At 36.8% G+C, this 15,550-nt stretch overlaps 1 protein-coding gene across 2 annotated transcripts in view; it reads left to right on the plus strand.

The window, feature by feature from the left end:
• RNGTT (RNA guanylyltransferase and 5'-phosphatase) overlaps positions 1 to 15,550 on the plus strand; it is a 171,461-nt gene that overhangs the window by 52,338 nt on the left and 103,573 nt on the right. For both annotated transcript variants that reach the window (XM_071741359.1, XM_071741360.1), the window contains exon 11: positions 12,773 to 12,937. In XM_071741359.1, coding sequence (XP_071597460.1) covers positions 12,773 to 12,937 — 165 coding nt within the window. The remainder of the gene's footprint in view (positions 1 to 12,772; positions 12,938 to 15,550) is intronic.

A 15,550-nucleotide genomic window follows, 5' to 3' on the forward strand; every position in this document is an offset into this window, starting at 1 on the left:
GTTGACAGCTAGGAATAAGTCTTTGTGGTCACAAGAAAGAAAAGTTAAACTGTACAGGAAATGAGAAACTTCTTTTCTTTAAAGCAGCTTTCAAATATGGTAAAGGCTTGAATATCACCTAAGGGCTCTTGTATTTTATCTTTTAATAGATATTTCTTATTATTTATTTATTTTATTCCCCACAAAAAAGTTATGATATATGTGCATTTTGAAATTAGGAGTCCTATGGCAAGCTTATTTGAAGAACTAAACTTGACAACATATTCCACTTGCTAGTGATTTCTCCTTTATTTCTAAGGAAGATAAGCATTGCAAAGTTTTTTTGGTTTTTGTCAGAATATTCCTTCTGAAATATTGAGTTCTCAAATTCCACATTAAGTCCCAAACACTTGTGTGCACTACTAATATTGCTGAGAATTTGTTGTATTAGGATGACCACCACTAATACAAATATACAGGTAATTAAACAAGGAAATACATAGTTTTTCAGAATGCATCCTGTATTTCTAGTGAGGTATATGCCAGCTTCTGCCCTTCAGGATGACTGTAAATTCTACAGTGAAAGCTATTAACATGTATACAGAGAAATAATGGAATTGTGTTTTAGGTCACAGTAAAATAATGTCATCTAATTACAGATTTCCAAGTTTAGTTTGCTGTAATGTCACTTTGAACTATTTTCAGTATATTTGACCAGCATTTTTTTTTAACCTTCAGAATTGCAGTGGGCTCCATTCTTGTATTTATTTTATGTCTTCGTTATCTTGGTTTTAGGGGTTAAAATTTGTGTTTGAAATGTAGCAGTTTGGGCAGGGCAGCCTTATCTTTGTTCTGTGCCATATTTCTCTGGCTTTTAACAAGGGGACATATAGGACTGTGGATTGATACCTAAATGAAGCCCAAAATGCCTAGCCTAGCTTCTCTGTGTCTAAGGTAACCAAGTACCATAACTACTGTTGCCTTTTATGTGCAGAAATTGTGAGAGGTTACATCTGTTCCTAAAGCTGTGTGCTTAAAGGTGCAGCCTAAAAACCAAAGATCCTAAACTATAGCTGTGAGCAATTTGTCCCCTGCAGCTCTGGCATGTGCAAAGTTAAGAGACCAGTATCAACCTGAGATTTAAGAAAAACAGCAGTCTTCTAGTAGCAGATCATCTGGGAGCAAAAGTAGTGGGTTTTTTAATTTCACATAGCAGTTTTTATTTCATGTACAGTACTGTCATTTTGAGAGGACATCATGGAATCAGGGAGCTGAGTGTCTCAGTACATTGTGGGATCTTTCTTCAGACTGTCAGGTGCTTGCCTGAGCATGACTTGGAGGCAGAGCACTCACTTTTAACAAGGATGCTGAGTTCATCAGTAGAGAGTGGTAACAGAAAGGAGAGAGTAACAACTGAAGGAGTAAAGGAGAAAAATGAGAGAAAGCAAAGTGGACAAAGACCTTTTACAGATTTTAATCCCCATTGCTGTCTATGAGGCTTATTGTTACTTAGCTTTCCAGTTTTGCTGTGATGTGTCAGGAATAAACTTTAGCAACCTTCTAGAAAGAACCAAAGAAAACTAAAGAGAAGAGACTGATTGAAATATGTGCTGTGTATTTGACTCTAGATGTCTCCACAGGAAAAGTTTTACAAAGAGAAAAACAAAAATTGAGTTTCCATGACTGAGAGAGCCTGTACTGGAGTTGTGAGGGAAAACACTGAACTAATCTGTCTTTTCTGTCTTTTTCCATGATAAATTTTGTGTTGAATCCCTGATGTTTATTGCCTAAAGCTGCTACAAAAGTCAGTCTTCAGGGATGCTGATGGAAACCTTTGACTTCATTTCTTTTTAATCATTGTTCTTGTGACACTGAGTTTCCAGAAGCTTGTGGCAATGCATCCCATTGTGTCACAGGAGATGCCTATGTCAGGAAAAAGAAATTATTCTTGGGATGAAAAAAAAAGATCCTTTTTGTTGTAATCTTCTTCAGTCTGAATCATGATGTTGATTATTACTTAACAGCACCTCAAAATATGACATTGCTCTGTCACTGCTTTCATCTTGCATGCTAAAATCATATTAATAGAAAGTAAAATATATGCAAGTGAAATAATCCATCTTTCTACCTCAAGTCTTTGAGGAAATCCAGAGCAGGAGCACTCCCTACTTGTTCTTGGTTCTTATAGAAAGAGCAATTCACAATACATAAAATAATCTCTCAAAATCCATCCTGAGGGTCTGCGTACTCCTATTCTAAAAAATAAAACTGCACAAGGGGTGAGGTCCTGTTACTGAAACTTCATCCTCCTTTGAAGGAGTAAAAATGGTCCATAGCACAGTTATGGCCTTGGCTGGCTTCAGTAATTTTGAGCAATTCTCAGGAATAGTTGAAAATTCAACATTCTTAGCACACATTCTGAGATGTCCTCACCCTCTTTTGGAGAGCACAAGTATGAACGTGGTTGGACAGCCAGTGGCTTCAGGGGCAGAGATGTTTTCAGTGTGTCTTCCAGTTAATAGAGTTGGGATTCACCTCTCTGAAGATCAGAAAGTGCTGGTTTAGGCATTGCCAGGTGTTCTGCAATACCTTTAGGGGCTTAGTGCAGAGGACAAGAAGGCTCCTTACATTGAAATGAAGAGAGGAAATAAGGTGGAATAAAAAATAGTACTATATCATGACACACAAAAGAATTCTGTTATGGAGAGTAAAGAAAGATCCAAGAAGCATCAAAACTAGTATGCCAGTTCTGCTTGTCTGTTGAGAAAATGCCACGAGTATGGGAAAGATGTCATCATCCTTTCAAGTGGTTTTGACAAGTGGAATGTCCCTAGGAGCAGAAATCAGTTGTTACACAGTGTATCTTTTCTGATAATCTAAATGGATTTTTTTTTCCAACAAAGAATCTGTTTCTCATTGAAAAATGACAAATTGTTTCTTAAAAAAAAAAATTTATTTGGCTTCTAAAATTTTAATTGAGGGGGTTTTGGCCCATGGTTATGTTACTGGTTGTGTGTGTGCTCTGCACACATGAAATCTGCAATTTTTTTTATTCCTCTGAAGATAAAAGTCTGGTGTCACCCAACATTCCTTAACAGTATTCAGTCTCAATGAGTACAGAGCTAAATCTCTGCAAGGCTTATTACTTTTCAGCTTCCTGATTTGTGTCTGTTGTAGTTGAGTTCATTGTTATTATTATAGCTGTGAACTATTAGCATAATGTTAATACCTTTACTTCTTTCACCTGAATAGTGAATAAAAAATTCAAATTTGGTTGGTAATTCTAGTTCAACAGAGGGAACTGCCAACAGAATAATTAACAGTCCCAGAGGGAAGTAAATCCAAGTAAATCCAAGTCTGTGTTCATCAGAAGCAATCCACAAAAGAATGTATTCATTTTCCAGTTATTTTTGAGTCATCTCTTTGTCAGAAACCTGTTCTGAGAAGCTTTTTCTTAGGTGATATTCAATAGCTTTGTATAGGTATAGACACTAAAGTTAAGCAACTTTTTTTTCCCTGGCTAAGTAATAAAAAGTAATAATGGCATAACATAGGATCTAACTAATGCATTCTTAGCAAAGACACTGAAAATGAGTACTACTTTTCCTTTCTAACCTTGACCTTTAAATTTCTTCAGTTGAGCCAAGTTTTCACGAGACCAAATTGCAGTGGTAGGAATAGACTGAATGCTTGAAAAGAATAATTACTTTAATGCTTAGAAGATAGAATTTAGATTAAATTTCCAAATACTCTGTGCATTAAATTAAGTCCAGATAAAGATTTCTTTGACTGTCATTATGCATAACAATGCTGTAGCTATTGGATAAAATTTATCATGGTAAACACATGCTGTTCATAAATCCTGTCCACAGCCAGTGTGCTCACTGAGTTCATGCATGAGATTTTTTTATCTTTAAAACACTGAAAAATGTTAACCTGTTTGACTTTTCCATTACAAAACTTATTTTAAAATGATGTAAAGCTCACAGTACATGCTGGCTCTCATTTATTAATCTATTTACTTTATCTTAGAAAGGTACCATGAAAATTCTGAGGTCACAGTTTGGAGTTGGAAGTGGTAAATCACACCTTTACTGTTTATAGATGCACCTTGCTACCCATGACCCTTCTGCTCTTAAATTTAATTCTGAAGTTTTTTCTTGAATAGTACCGTCTAAAAATACAGATTTTAAATGCTTTTATTACTAGTAGTACACTGGAAAAAAAGGATGCCATGCATGTGTTTACTCTTGCACCCTTTTTTGTAACTATTTGTGAAGATGTGCGTGATAAGTGCCCAGGTGTTTGTAATAGTGCCCTTGCTGTGTTATGTTCTCAAAATCTGTATATATCACTTCATTCTGTCATGATTTAGAGGTGTCAGGTAAATGAAATACGATCAGTTGTACCTGACTTTGCTTTCTGGTATCACTCAGAGGAATACATTATGATTGTTGACACCTTAATTGCAGAGCCTCTCCGCTCTCTCCAAATTCCTTTATTGAATTTGTGAGGTTATACAGCTGCTGGCACCACTGCTTGCACTTCCTTCTTCCATTTTTATAATGCAGTTTACTGACAGCAGGGACAACATGGCCAGTCAAAATGTGTTGGTATTCTTTAGGCTATATGAACAGAGTAACATTACAGAAAAGGGAGGATAATAAATGGAGGGCTTGCAAGATGCAAAATCAACGCTGTGATGAGGCAGAAGCTTTGGAGTCTCTGTGGAAATGGATGGACAGAAATGCATCTTAGTGGTCTTTTTCCAAGTCTTGCCTGCCTTACTTGCTTTCCCTGTTGATCATCTTTTATTCATCACTGAGAACATGACTTGTATGTGTAAGCAGCAAAATTTACAAATCTTCTTACCTAGTCTATAAAATTCCAAATGCATAATTTTTGTTTTCTTCCCTGTTGCTTCTTGTACTTAAGTTAAAAAGTGGTATTTTTGTGCATTTTTGCATCTCTATCTTTCTATGTTGACTACAAAAATTAAATTATGGCTCAAGTGTGATAACTATTAAGTGCTGATCAAGATATCATTGGTGTTTTTGTGTTCTTAACTTCATACCTTTTATCTAATAAGTTTCTTGCTGTTGGGGAGCATTCTTTAGTGTTGTAATTAGTTTGAGGTTTTACTTGTTTTACTTGCTGATTAGATTGAGAGAAAAAATGCATCCAATTTCTTCTTTTCCCTTGCATCTCTGAGTTAGATCCTACTTTTCCCAACCAAGGGGCACTAATGATTTCGGTGAAAGTGGCTTGTTTTCCACATCTGCTAAAATAAAGAATGCTTAATAGAAAATTATGTAAAAGCAATGGGACTCTATTAAATTTTGTCATGTGTTGTTTTATTGCCCAAAGGTTGTTTCCATACTCTAACATGAAACATGTCTCAGCCTTTTTGAATGGCAGATTAGCATAATTGTCAGGGCAAGAGACCCAAGGTGTTACTCCTGGGAGATACAGGGACAAGCAGCTCTTCAAGAACTCTAGACTTGCTGTGATATTAAATCCTTCCAATTTTTCAGGTGTTAGGGTTCTGTAGGTTTTACTCTTACTTGCTTACTCTTACTTTCTGGTTTTTGGGTGTGGGGGGGAGGACGGGGCAGGGATGATGGTTGGACGCTGTGATTTTAGAGGTCTTTTCCAACTGTGACAATTCTGTGACTTTCTTTTCCATGGCTCCTATGTTGGAATAACTGCTACAGTCTAAGAGAGAATGTGAAGGCCACCTTTAATGCTTTTTAGATTATTTCTCTTATTTAAAAGAAATATGAATTTTATTTTTTAATTAGTATGCCCATGTTTAATCAGTATTTCTTACCCATAAGTTAACTGTGTACACACTGAGTTACATCTTAAAAACAGATTGTGTACTGAAGTTACAGAGCTTTTACAAGCCTTCAGGAGTCTAGCACCTATTTCAAGCAAAAATGTCATTTTTACATCTATTGCATTTTAGGAAAGGTAGGGTAAGTCCTTTTCCAAGATAGTGTTTGTGAATCAGTCTTTATTTTTACTACTTTTTTCTTTCTTATTTTTTAGGAGAGTTTATACACACTGTAACAGACAGTCTTACTTTAAATACAATGAGATGATTTATATTCTAAAAAAATCAGTGCCACAATCTTTCCAAGTGTGAAATGCCCTGAATAATGTCTTTTAAGATGTAGGAATTTTCCCAAGCTCCTTAATTCACTCAAGTGATAATTCTTTGTTGTAAAGACAACCCTGAAAAAACTCAGCTATATAACTCTTCTTAGGAAGAGTCACTGTGTGAATGGCTGGTAGAAAGGAAGAGATTTTGAGGACAGTAGAAGCAGAAAGAGAAAACTCTGACTGGACCATCTCGTACCTGTTGCAGTAAAGGTGAGGATGCCTTCCTACTGCAACAACCACCCTAGGGAAACTGATTGGGAACAAAATAGAAGCAGTAAAGCCCTGTAATCAATATTTTTGCAGAGAGCCTAAATTCATTGCAAAATAAATTATTTAGGTTTATATTCCTCTGGGAGAACCATGAGCAATGGTTTTGCATGTAAGTAACCGATGATGATGATGATGGCAAATCTGTTTTACAGCTATAGATTACTAGAATTACAACTCTTGGTTCTGTAATCAAAAATGGAAAGTTCATCTGCTCTAAAGATTACTTGAGGGGAGGCAGCCAGTCTAGACAGAACATAATTCCTTTAGTTTTTAATTGTTTACATCCCAACAAGATCCCTTTATTGAGTTCTGGTTTTGAAGGCTCAGAGGGTTATATAAAGATTGTAAAGATCCTAAATGAAGCCACTGTACATTCAGTCAAACAATAAATTGGACTGGGTTGTCTTGTGTCCCAAAATAGCAGCTGCTAAGCTTTCAGTGTCTTAACTGGAGCTTTGTTTTCAAAAGAGAGGGCTTAGGTGTTCTTCCAGGGTAGATACCTCTTTCCATAGGTTTGTCTCTTTATTGTGGAACATCATCTGTGAGGATCCTTATTCAGTCACCTCAACTGATCCTATTTTTCCTGCCTTACATGCATTATCTTTACACTGGTGAAGCAAACTTCTCACCCATTTGCAGTTAAAAGGTTTTACGATTTTTATCTTGAATCTGTATTCTGCCTTGAGCAATCCAGGGAAGAGAAGAGTGAGGAAGGGAGCAATCTTTGTAGTACATTCTACTTTTTCTGGTTTGATCTTATCTGTTTAGTCACGGTTTTGACAGTCCTTCTGTTTTGTTCAAGTTATGTTTGTGGAAAAAAAACAAACCACAAAAGTGTGGAGCTGTATTTATATTTTCTTTTAGACCTTGATGTTTATGCATGGGCTATGAACTTCTTTGTTGATTCATACATGTTTGAATTTATTTTCAGTGTTTTTCTTAAAGAAATACAAATAATTTACTACATGTCTTAAGCAATTTTAATGGGTCTGATTCCCCAAAACATTTTCATGCTATGGTAAATCAAAGCAATAATCTATTGTATAAACTGACAACATATAAATAGTAATTATGTTCTGCTGCACTTGGTTGAATTGTTGGAACTCAAACAGTATTTCACACTCTGTACCTCATCTTGTGCTTCCCTTATGACAAGATGAATATTCTAAACAATTTTGAAACTGTTAAATTCCTTGCCATTGCCATATCTGTGTTAACTATTTGAGTGATAAAAATTAGGAAAAAAAAAATTAAAAATGTATTTTCAGTTTATATGGGTAGTTGGCCTTTCAGAAATTAAAAATTTAACAATTGTAATCCTACAAAATTTTTTATTCCTCTAATGCTTTGCTTTTAATCCTGCTTTAAAAAGAAAATCGGAAATGAAAAAAAAATATTTCTAGGTGATCACAGAAGATTACTGCTATATTCAGAGAATGAAACAGCACCTTCAGATTTTTTTTATATGAAAGCTATGTGTAGCAAAAAAATAGCAGCAGCTATAAATCCACGGTCATACAAAATACTTGCCTGACCATGACTATAAAATGCAAAATATTAAAATGCACAGTCTTCAGAGAGCAAATAATAAGCTTTCATTGGAAATGCAGATGTCAGCTATGGCTGCCTTGAATTTTCAATAATAAAGTTAAACACAGGGAAGAATATCAGCCTGAGCTTGTTCTTAGTCTTCTCTCATCATTATTAAAGCTAAGACAGTTGTGGCGTTTCTGCTATGGCTCAGTAAGTGGAGACGTGCATGGAACATATATGCATGGATGTGCTGAATTATTCATGTCTGAGTTACTGCTCTGGGGAAGCAAATGGGCCACGTTTTGCTGGCAGGTAGGCTTCAAACCATATCTGATGGAGGAAGAGAATAAATATTCTCAGTTTATCCTGGCCCAAGCTTGTTATCACCTGTGTACACGGGCTCAGGCATTTTTTATTTTGCTGTAGCTGGATTGGGAAAAAGCCAGTTAAGTATCAAATTCCAAGAGGAAATACTTTGGGATTTAGCACCTACATACCCCATTTTGTTATCTTTACTGCATCTATCTAGGTAAAGGACTTGTATGTAGGTCTCACTGAATTTACTGAGCTGTAGTCACAAGGTCACCCTTAGAAACAGGAGAAGGGTGGCTTAAACCTGGAGGGTGGTGGCTCCTCCTCAGGGCTCCCTTTCTCCTTGGAGAGAGAGAAGGAGGGGGGACTTGAGGAAGGGTGTGCAGCAGAAATCCCATTATCCTCACATCTGTCTCAGTGATTCCTGGCATCTTTCTGTATTTAAGGACATGGGATCTGTTTTTTCTCAGTATCCCTTGTGGCCATATCCCCTTGAGGTCCTGACTTCAACACAGAGGTTTCTATGAACCAGATGGAGGGAGAAACTACAGCAGGAGAACAGCCTGCCACTCGACCAAATTCAGTCTCTCAGCACCCAGCTGGAGCATTGTGATTGGGACTGTGATTTTTGTTTGTTAGCTTTTTCTTCTAACTGCTTTCAGCAAATAAATTGCCTTCTCCCACCCCCTCAATTGAATGGCTATTAAATGAGCCACAGAGCCTGTTTTTTAGGATCTTTAAACAAGTATTTCACTTTGTTGTACACTATGTTCTTCTGTGATTTATTGTGTATCAGGTCTCTTAGGAAGTTAATTTGAAATAGTGTAAGTTCAAATTTGGTAAAGTTCAGTACTGGGTAGATTTCAAAACTTAGTAGAAATCTTATGTTTTGAGGATGTGTTGAAAATCAAACCAGTGTTTTTGTGTCACATCTGTTGCAAGCCTACTTCATGCTACAGCCTCAGTGCAATGCACAAGGTTTGAACAGGTGAAGCGAATTCAGCTGCTCGAGGAAGTGGTGTTGATTCAACAGATGATTCCTCTCTTGAGGCTTGTCTAAATGATGATTTGCTCCAGGATACATTTTAATTACAGTGAGGGGGAAGTGTAACTTCCTAGCATACATGAAGAGGCTTGCTACTTGTTAATTTTGTTTTACCTAGCAAACTTATTTTAGGTTCAAAATGTCTAGAACAGGAATTATCATGTAAAGCACTTCAGTGATTGCTCTTAGGCACCAGAGACACTCATCCTTCTCAGACAAGTAATACCTTAGATACTGAAATAATATCGCAAAAATATGAATGCTTAAATTAATAAAATGTCAGCTTCCTAAAGACACACTTTTTAGGAGTGTTTTTTGTTGCCTGGGTTTAGATTATACATTCATTAATGTTTTGGTTTTGGACAGCTTTTAAATGTGTGCTTTATATACTAAACCTCTCCCTATTTTCGTCAAGGTCTGCAAGTTATTCAGTGCAACCTACATTACCCTCCTACTTGGTTGCTAAAAGCTAAGATTTTACCACTCTGGTGGATCTGGTTTTGGATCTGTCTGGGATAGATTCTGTTTTAGCAGTATTTTTTGTAATTATGGCAAGTGTCTAATAACAAAGAAAAAGCCCTTCTCCTCCAACATTGCTTTTATTTAGTGTGTTCTTGATTTGAATTCATTTTTGTGTTGATTTTCTTGTTGCTAATGTTCTGTGCTTTTGGGAGAATGAAATGCTCCATAAGTTCTTAATTTACTTATTGATGAAGAAGTGTCTCGGCTGCATTATCTGTGTCTTCCTGTCTCATATAAGCAGCCAAACTCTGACCTTTGTATGATGGAACCCAGTGGTAATATAGCCTTCTGCATAACCAGCTTTGAAATAAAAATATATGACTGGCAGAGCTGCAGGAAATAATTAGTTCCAAGTAAATGGTAGAAGTGAAAGGATTATTGAAAGGAAAAGTGATTCAGCTGCTCTGTGGTGGATATGAAGTTGTTTCAGCTTTTAATTTTAACTATTAAGGGATGGAAATGAACTTAAGTCACTTTGCTAAAGCAGTTTTGCATGCATCTGAAAGAAGCTGTCTAAATAACTTTACTGCTTATTGAAAGCTCAACTATTTGAGGTATTAATTCATTTGCCCATTTAGATCTACTTATAAAATGTTGTTGAGTGGAAAATCTATGACAGGGAAGAGAGTATGTATACTCTTCTCTGTGTGTATAAAGGTTGCTGCAACTTACCTAGGCAGCAGTTTATTGTCTTTGAAATGATAAAAAATATGTATGCATGTTTCTCAAGAAAGAATTATTTGATTAGTTCTTCAGTCAATTGTTACAGAAGTCAAGATGTGTTTTCTCTTTTAGTTATATATACAAACCAAGACAAGCTTGGTCACTATAGATGAATTCTCAAATATGCTGTACATGGAGAAAGAAGGAAGGGAGGGAGGGAAGGAAACAATTCTCAAAAATTTTGTCTGGGACACTTCAGAATATGTAGATCATTCTGCCATGTTCTGTGATGAATGACTAAAGAGTGAGCCACTGTCCTTCTCCTTGGATTTCTCCATACTCTAAATTTCCATTGATCTGAATTACTCTTTACTAAAAGCACCTCTATATATGAAAGGAAATCAACAGTGTAGGCAAAGCTACCCAGCAAAGAGATTTTCCTCTCCTTTGCAAGTGTGATCAGTTACCAGAGATTAGGAGGCATTTCACCCTTTTTATCACTGTCTTTGTGCTGCCTCCATAAGGGATGGTGGCTCCATATGCTGCCTCACCTCCTATAGAGAGAATTCAAGTCCTGTAAGGATGTTGTGGATTACATGTGGTATGGGAACAATGCAGAGTTCCTAAAGCTCTTGCAAGGAACAATTGCAAGGAATAAAGCTGTTGCAAGGAACAATTGAGGACTTTTGATAGAGGTGTAGTAAGGATGTAATGTTAGCAAAGAAATGTAAGAAGAACTAAATGCCACTTTGGGAGCGTGAAATGCAGAAGATTCTGATGAAAGCTAGGAAGAGTTTGGAAAGAACTTGATTAAACTTGTGTAGGTCTAAAATTGACATTCCCTTTTTCAAATTAAGAAATCTGTTCAGTTACTACTCATTGTATCTCTTACCTTTGTATGCCTCATTAGGCATACAAATGTCATTTTGCCATTTGTCTCCTTGGCATTTTTTCAGATTGACCAGTTCTGAGTCTCTCTGATGCACATTAGAGTGTTTTTTTTTTCTTTTTAGATTCTCTTTCCATTTATCTTCTAGCTGTGTTTAGTACAGGAAATATCTCATTGCTGGTTTTTCTGCTCATCTGTACCACTTCTCATTGGTGAAAAGAATCCCATGTCTTCTCAGTTTCCTCTGCTTGTTGCTTTCAACTTTTGAAAAAATCTGTTTTTAAAGCCAGAGCTCTGGGAGCTTATTCTCTATGGACATAATCTCATGTAAATAACTCCCAGTGCTGTATCATCCTTGTAGCAATGCAATTCTATGAGTTCTGTGCTTATTGTGATGACCATGGCATGTCTGATTGAAACAAATTTTTTAATAAATCGGTTGCCCATTGCTTATTTTCTTGCAACAGCATCCACAGTGTGTTCTCCTCTCTATCTAACATGCAAAATAGAATAAACTCCATTAAGAGCCATTATTAATCTGACAAATGTGGATTTTGAGCACTCACACTGATGTTGTGCAAGGCACCAAATGTTTAAAGAACAATGTAAAGCTGCTGTTTATTTCAGTTCTTGAAAGATCAGAATACATTACTGAGACTTAGAGGAGGGCTGTTACTACCTTTTGATGGCTGAGCCATCACTTATCATAAAATCATAGCATGGTTTAGGTTGGAAAAGACCTTAAAGATCATCACATTCCAACCCTCTGAATAGGCAGGGCCACCACCTCCAACTAGACCAGGTCTCTAGAAGTTCTGTGTTGAAAGGCCAGATGAGACAGAATATCTTGTGGGTTTCTGCAGCTCCTGTTTATTGGCACATTTTCCAACTGCAGCTTCACTTTTCTCTCCTCAGTGTCAGAAAAGCAAACATTTCTGTAATTCATGCTTCTTTCAAGGCATCAATATATTATTTAAAGTAATCAGGTTGTTGGGTAAATCACATTACTGCATTGTCATTAAAAGTACTGTGCACAAAAAGAACTTTAGAGGAAAACTATTTGGAAAAGCATATAGCTTCTGTACCCAAAGCTATACTTAATTGATATTTTCATTATTTTGCTTAACTTTAAAGATATTAAGGTATTTAGCATAAATTATTAATCTAAATTTAACCTAAAAATTACATATTATAGGTTTTGATCTTTCTCTGAGCTTTGATTTGATTAAAACTCTTATACCTTGAGTTAAATGCTTGAAAACCAAGTTTTGACCAAAAATATGTAGTGATTTCATAATATCTTTAGGCCTTTTGCATGATTCTAAATATTGTGTAAGAAAAACTTAATTTGTTTGAATAATTTGGTGTTAATGCTGATTTTTGTAACTTGGCAGGGACAGCCTGTTGGAGACTGTGATTTTAATGTTCGACTTACGTGTATAGAAAAAGAGATTATATTTCCACGACGTGAAAAGGTGAAGAATGGTCTCATTGACAAAGCCCAAGAACCATTTGGTGTGCGAAGCAAACCATTTTTCGACATCTACATGTCAAGAAAGGTAAACTTCATTGCAGCTGTTTATGTTGGAGTGCTCAAGGTAGCAAAGCAATGTGGGATATAGTTTTTCCCTCAGCTTTTTGATCTTCCAGGACGTTACTCTTCCAACTGAGTGTTCAGCAATGTCTGGGGAGTGATTGGCAGTTTGGAATACTCTGAAAAGTGATTTTAGGCTACCTATTCCTTCTGTACTACTCTTTTCCCATGTATAAAACCTATACTTTGGCAAAACCTAGATCTTTAGTTCTATAATGTGGAATGATGACAGAAATTAATAGCTTTAGGTCTGGAATGTGTCAGTTCAAGAGAATGTTTAAGAACTACAATGTTTACATGTACTTTTGTAGGTAAGAATATAATGTGCTTTTTACCTCCAGTGCCTATTTGGCCATAGCATAAGAATCATGAGTTGTGCTTGAGCCCCCATTTCATGTTCACCAATGAGTCCATTCTAATTACCACCTCTACATTTTACCTATTAAAATACTGGCCTACATCTTCTGGCACAATGTGTATGAATTGCAAATATTTATACAAGTTCCTGTCTTTCACTGCAAACTCTTTTCTTCAGTGTAGACAAATCTTAACATTCCATAAAGTACTTTTATTCTTTTCTGTGAATTAAATGTCTTCTGGATAATAGTTTCTTATAGAGCAACCCATTTTTCCTAGCAGTGTTGTTAGAAGTATTCCTGTGTCCCATCAACACAGAGCACTGAACATTGAATTGTCTGCTTCTATTTGCTTCTGTCATTTCACTGAGCCTGGAGCAGGTAATGAATCTCTCCCCAAGAAAAGCAGTAATGGTATTTCTGCTAACCAAAAGTAGCTGAAAAGAAAAGAAAGATAAGGCAAAAGCTGGAGTTTAAAAAAAAAAACAACAGAACACCACGACTTGGCAGCATCAGTTTTCAGAAAGTTCAAGTCATGAACAATTCTATGAGAAGTTTGTGTGGATAAGGCACTATAAATGTTTCAGTCAATTCTCTGTATTTATGTTGTTGCATTTTTGGATTGTCTGTGTAAGATCAGCTTTGTAGATTTGAAGTATATATTTAATGTACTTATCTGTTTTATTTTTTCCTGTGTAAAGGAGGAATTGACCATGTACTTTTTGGGGTATTGGATTTTAACAGTTATAGCTGCAGCATTTTTTAAAGTCAGCAATGAAACAGTGCTATTTATTGGCCTTTCTCTGCCTTTCTCAGAACTCAGGGCGTAAACTCTTTAAGACATCGACTGTCATATTACCCAGCAGTAAAGCATGAGAGGTGTTGGTGAGAGAAAATAAATTTACATGGTTAGAATTGGTAGAATATTAATTGCTTTTGACATTAATGCTAGGATGGTATTTCTTTATTTTGGTCTTGTTGTTGCCACCATGTTTGATTAATTTGTGAGTTATGGAACAAAACAGTTTTCTGACCACAATTCTTTCATTTTTGTGAAGAATGTTCCTGTATGCATCAGTTGGAGATGAACACATGGGAGGCACAGAGTTACTGGCGGTGCAAAGCAAATATCTCTTATTTTAATAATTTCAGACATTTATGATTTACCTAATCTGTACATGTCTTAGATCAATTTCTTTGAAAAGTAAAGCAAGTAAGAGTAATATCCTGGGTTTTATTAAACTGTATGTTTTGAAAGACGATTATTTTTTAATTAGGCTTATTTTTGTCAATGAACTGTCATGAGATGAAGCAGAATTATCCACAGGAAAAAAAATGATTTTTAGCCAGGAGTTGAAAGGGCTCATTGAGAGGACTTTAAGCTAGGTTTGAAGGCAGAAGGAAATAAAACCAGGTCTACAAGAGATGAGCCTCAGGGTGGCATGGCAATGCTAGGGACAGACAGCTCAAGTGCATCTACACCAATGCAAGCATCATGGACTTTAAATAGGAGGATCTGGAAGCCACTGTGCAGCAGCAGAACAGCTATGTTGGAGTTGCCATCACAGAAGTATGGTGGGACAGCTCTCATGACTGGAATGCTGCAGTGGATGGCTACAAGTTCTTCAGGAAGAAGACAGGGAAGGATAGGTGCTGGGATGGCTCTTTGTGTTAAGAGTGTTTCATTTGCATGGAGCTTGATGATGATAGAGATGATAAGGATGAGTGTTTATGGGTAAGGATGAGAGGGATGGCAAATAAGGAAGCCATCCTGTTGGGTGTCTGTTGTAGGCTACCCAGCCAGGATGAGGAGGCAGACAAGGGAGTCTACGAGGAGCTGGCAGAAGTCTTGCAATTGCTAAACCTTGTTGTAGTGGGGGACTTCAGCTTGCCAGATGCCTGCTGGAAGTATATTGTGTAGCAGAGAGAGGAGACAGCTAGGAGGTTCCTTGAGTGTATGGAAGATGCTGACAAAGCTGGTAAGTGAGCCTAACAGAAGTGCCTTGCCAGATCTCCTCAAACTGGGAAGAACTGGTGGGGGGTGCAGTGGTCAGGGGCCTTCTTGGGCTTAGTGACCATGAAATGGTCAATTTCTCAGTCCTAGGTAAAGGAAGGAGGGAGATTAGCAAAACCTCCACCATGGACTTCCAGAGGGCAGGCTTTAGCAGCCCTGAAGGACACAGGGATCCGGGAGGCAGGAGGCTGTTCTGGAGGGAAGTCTT

This window comes from Heliangelus exortis, chromosome 3 (genome assembly GCF_036169615.1).
Source record: "Heliangelus exortis chromosome 3, bHelExo1.hap1, whole genome shotgun sequence".
NCBI lineage: Eukaryota > Metazoa > Chordata > Aves > Apodiformes > Trochilidae > Heliangelus > Heliangelus exortis.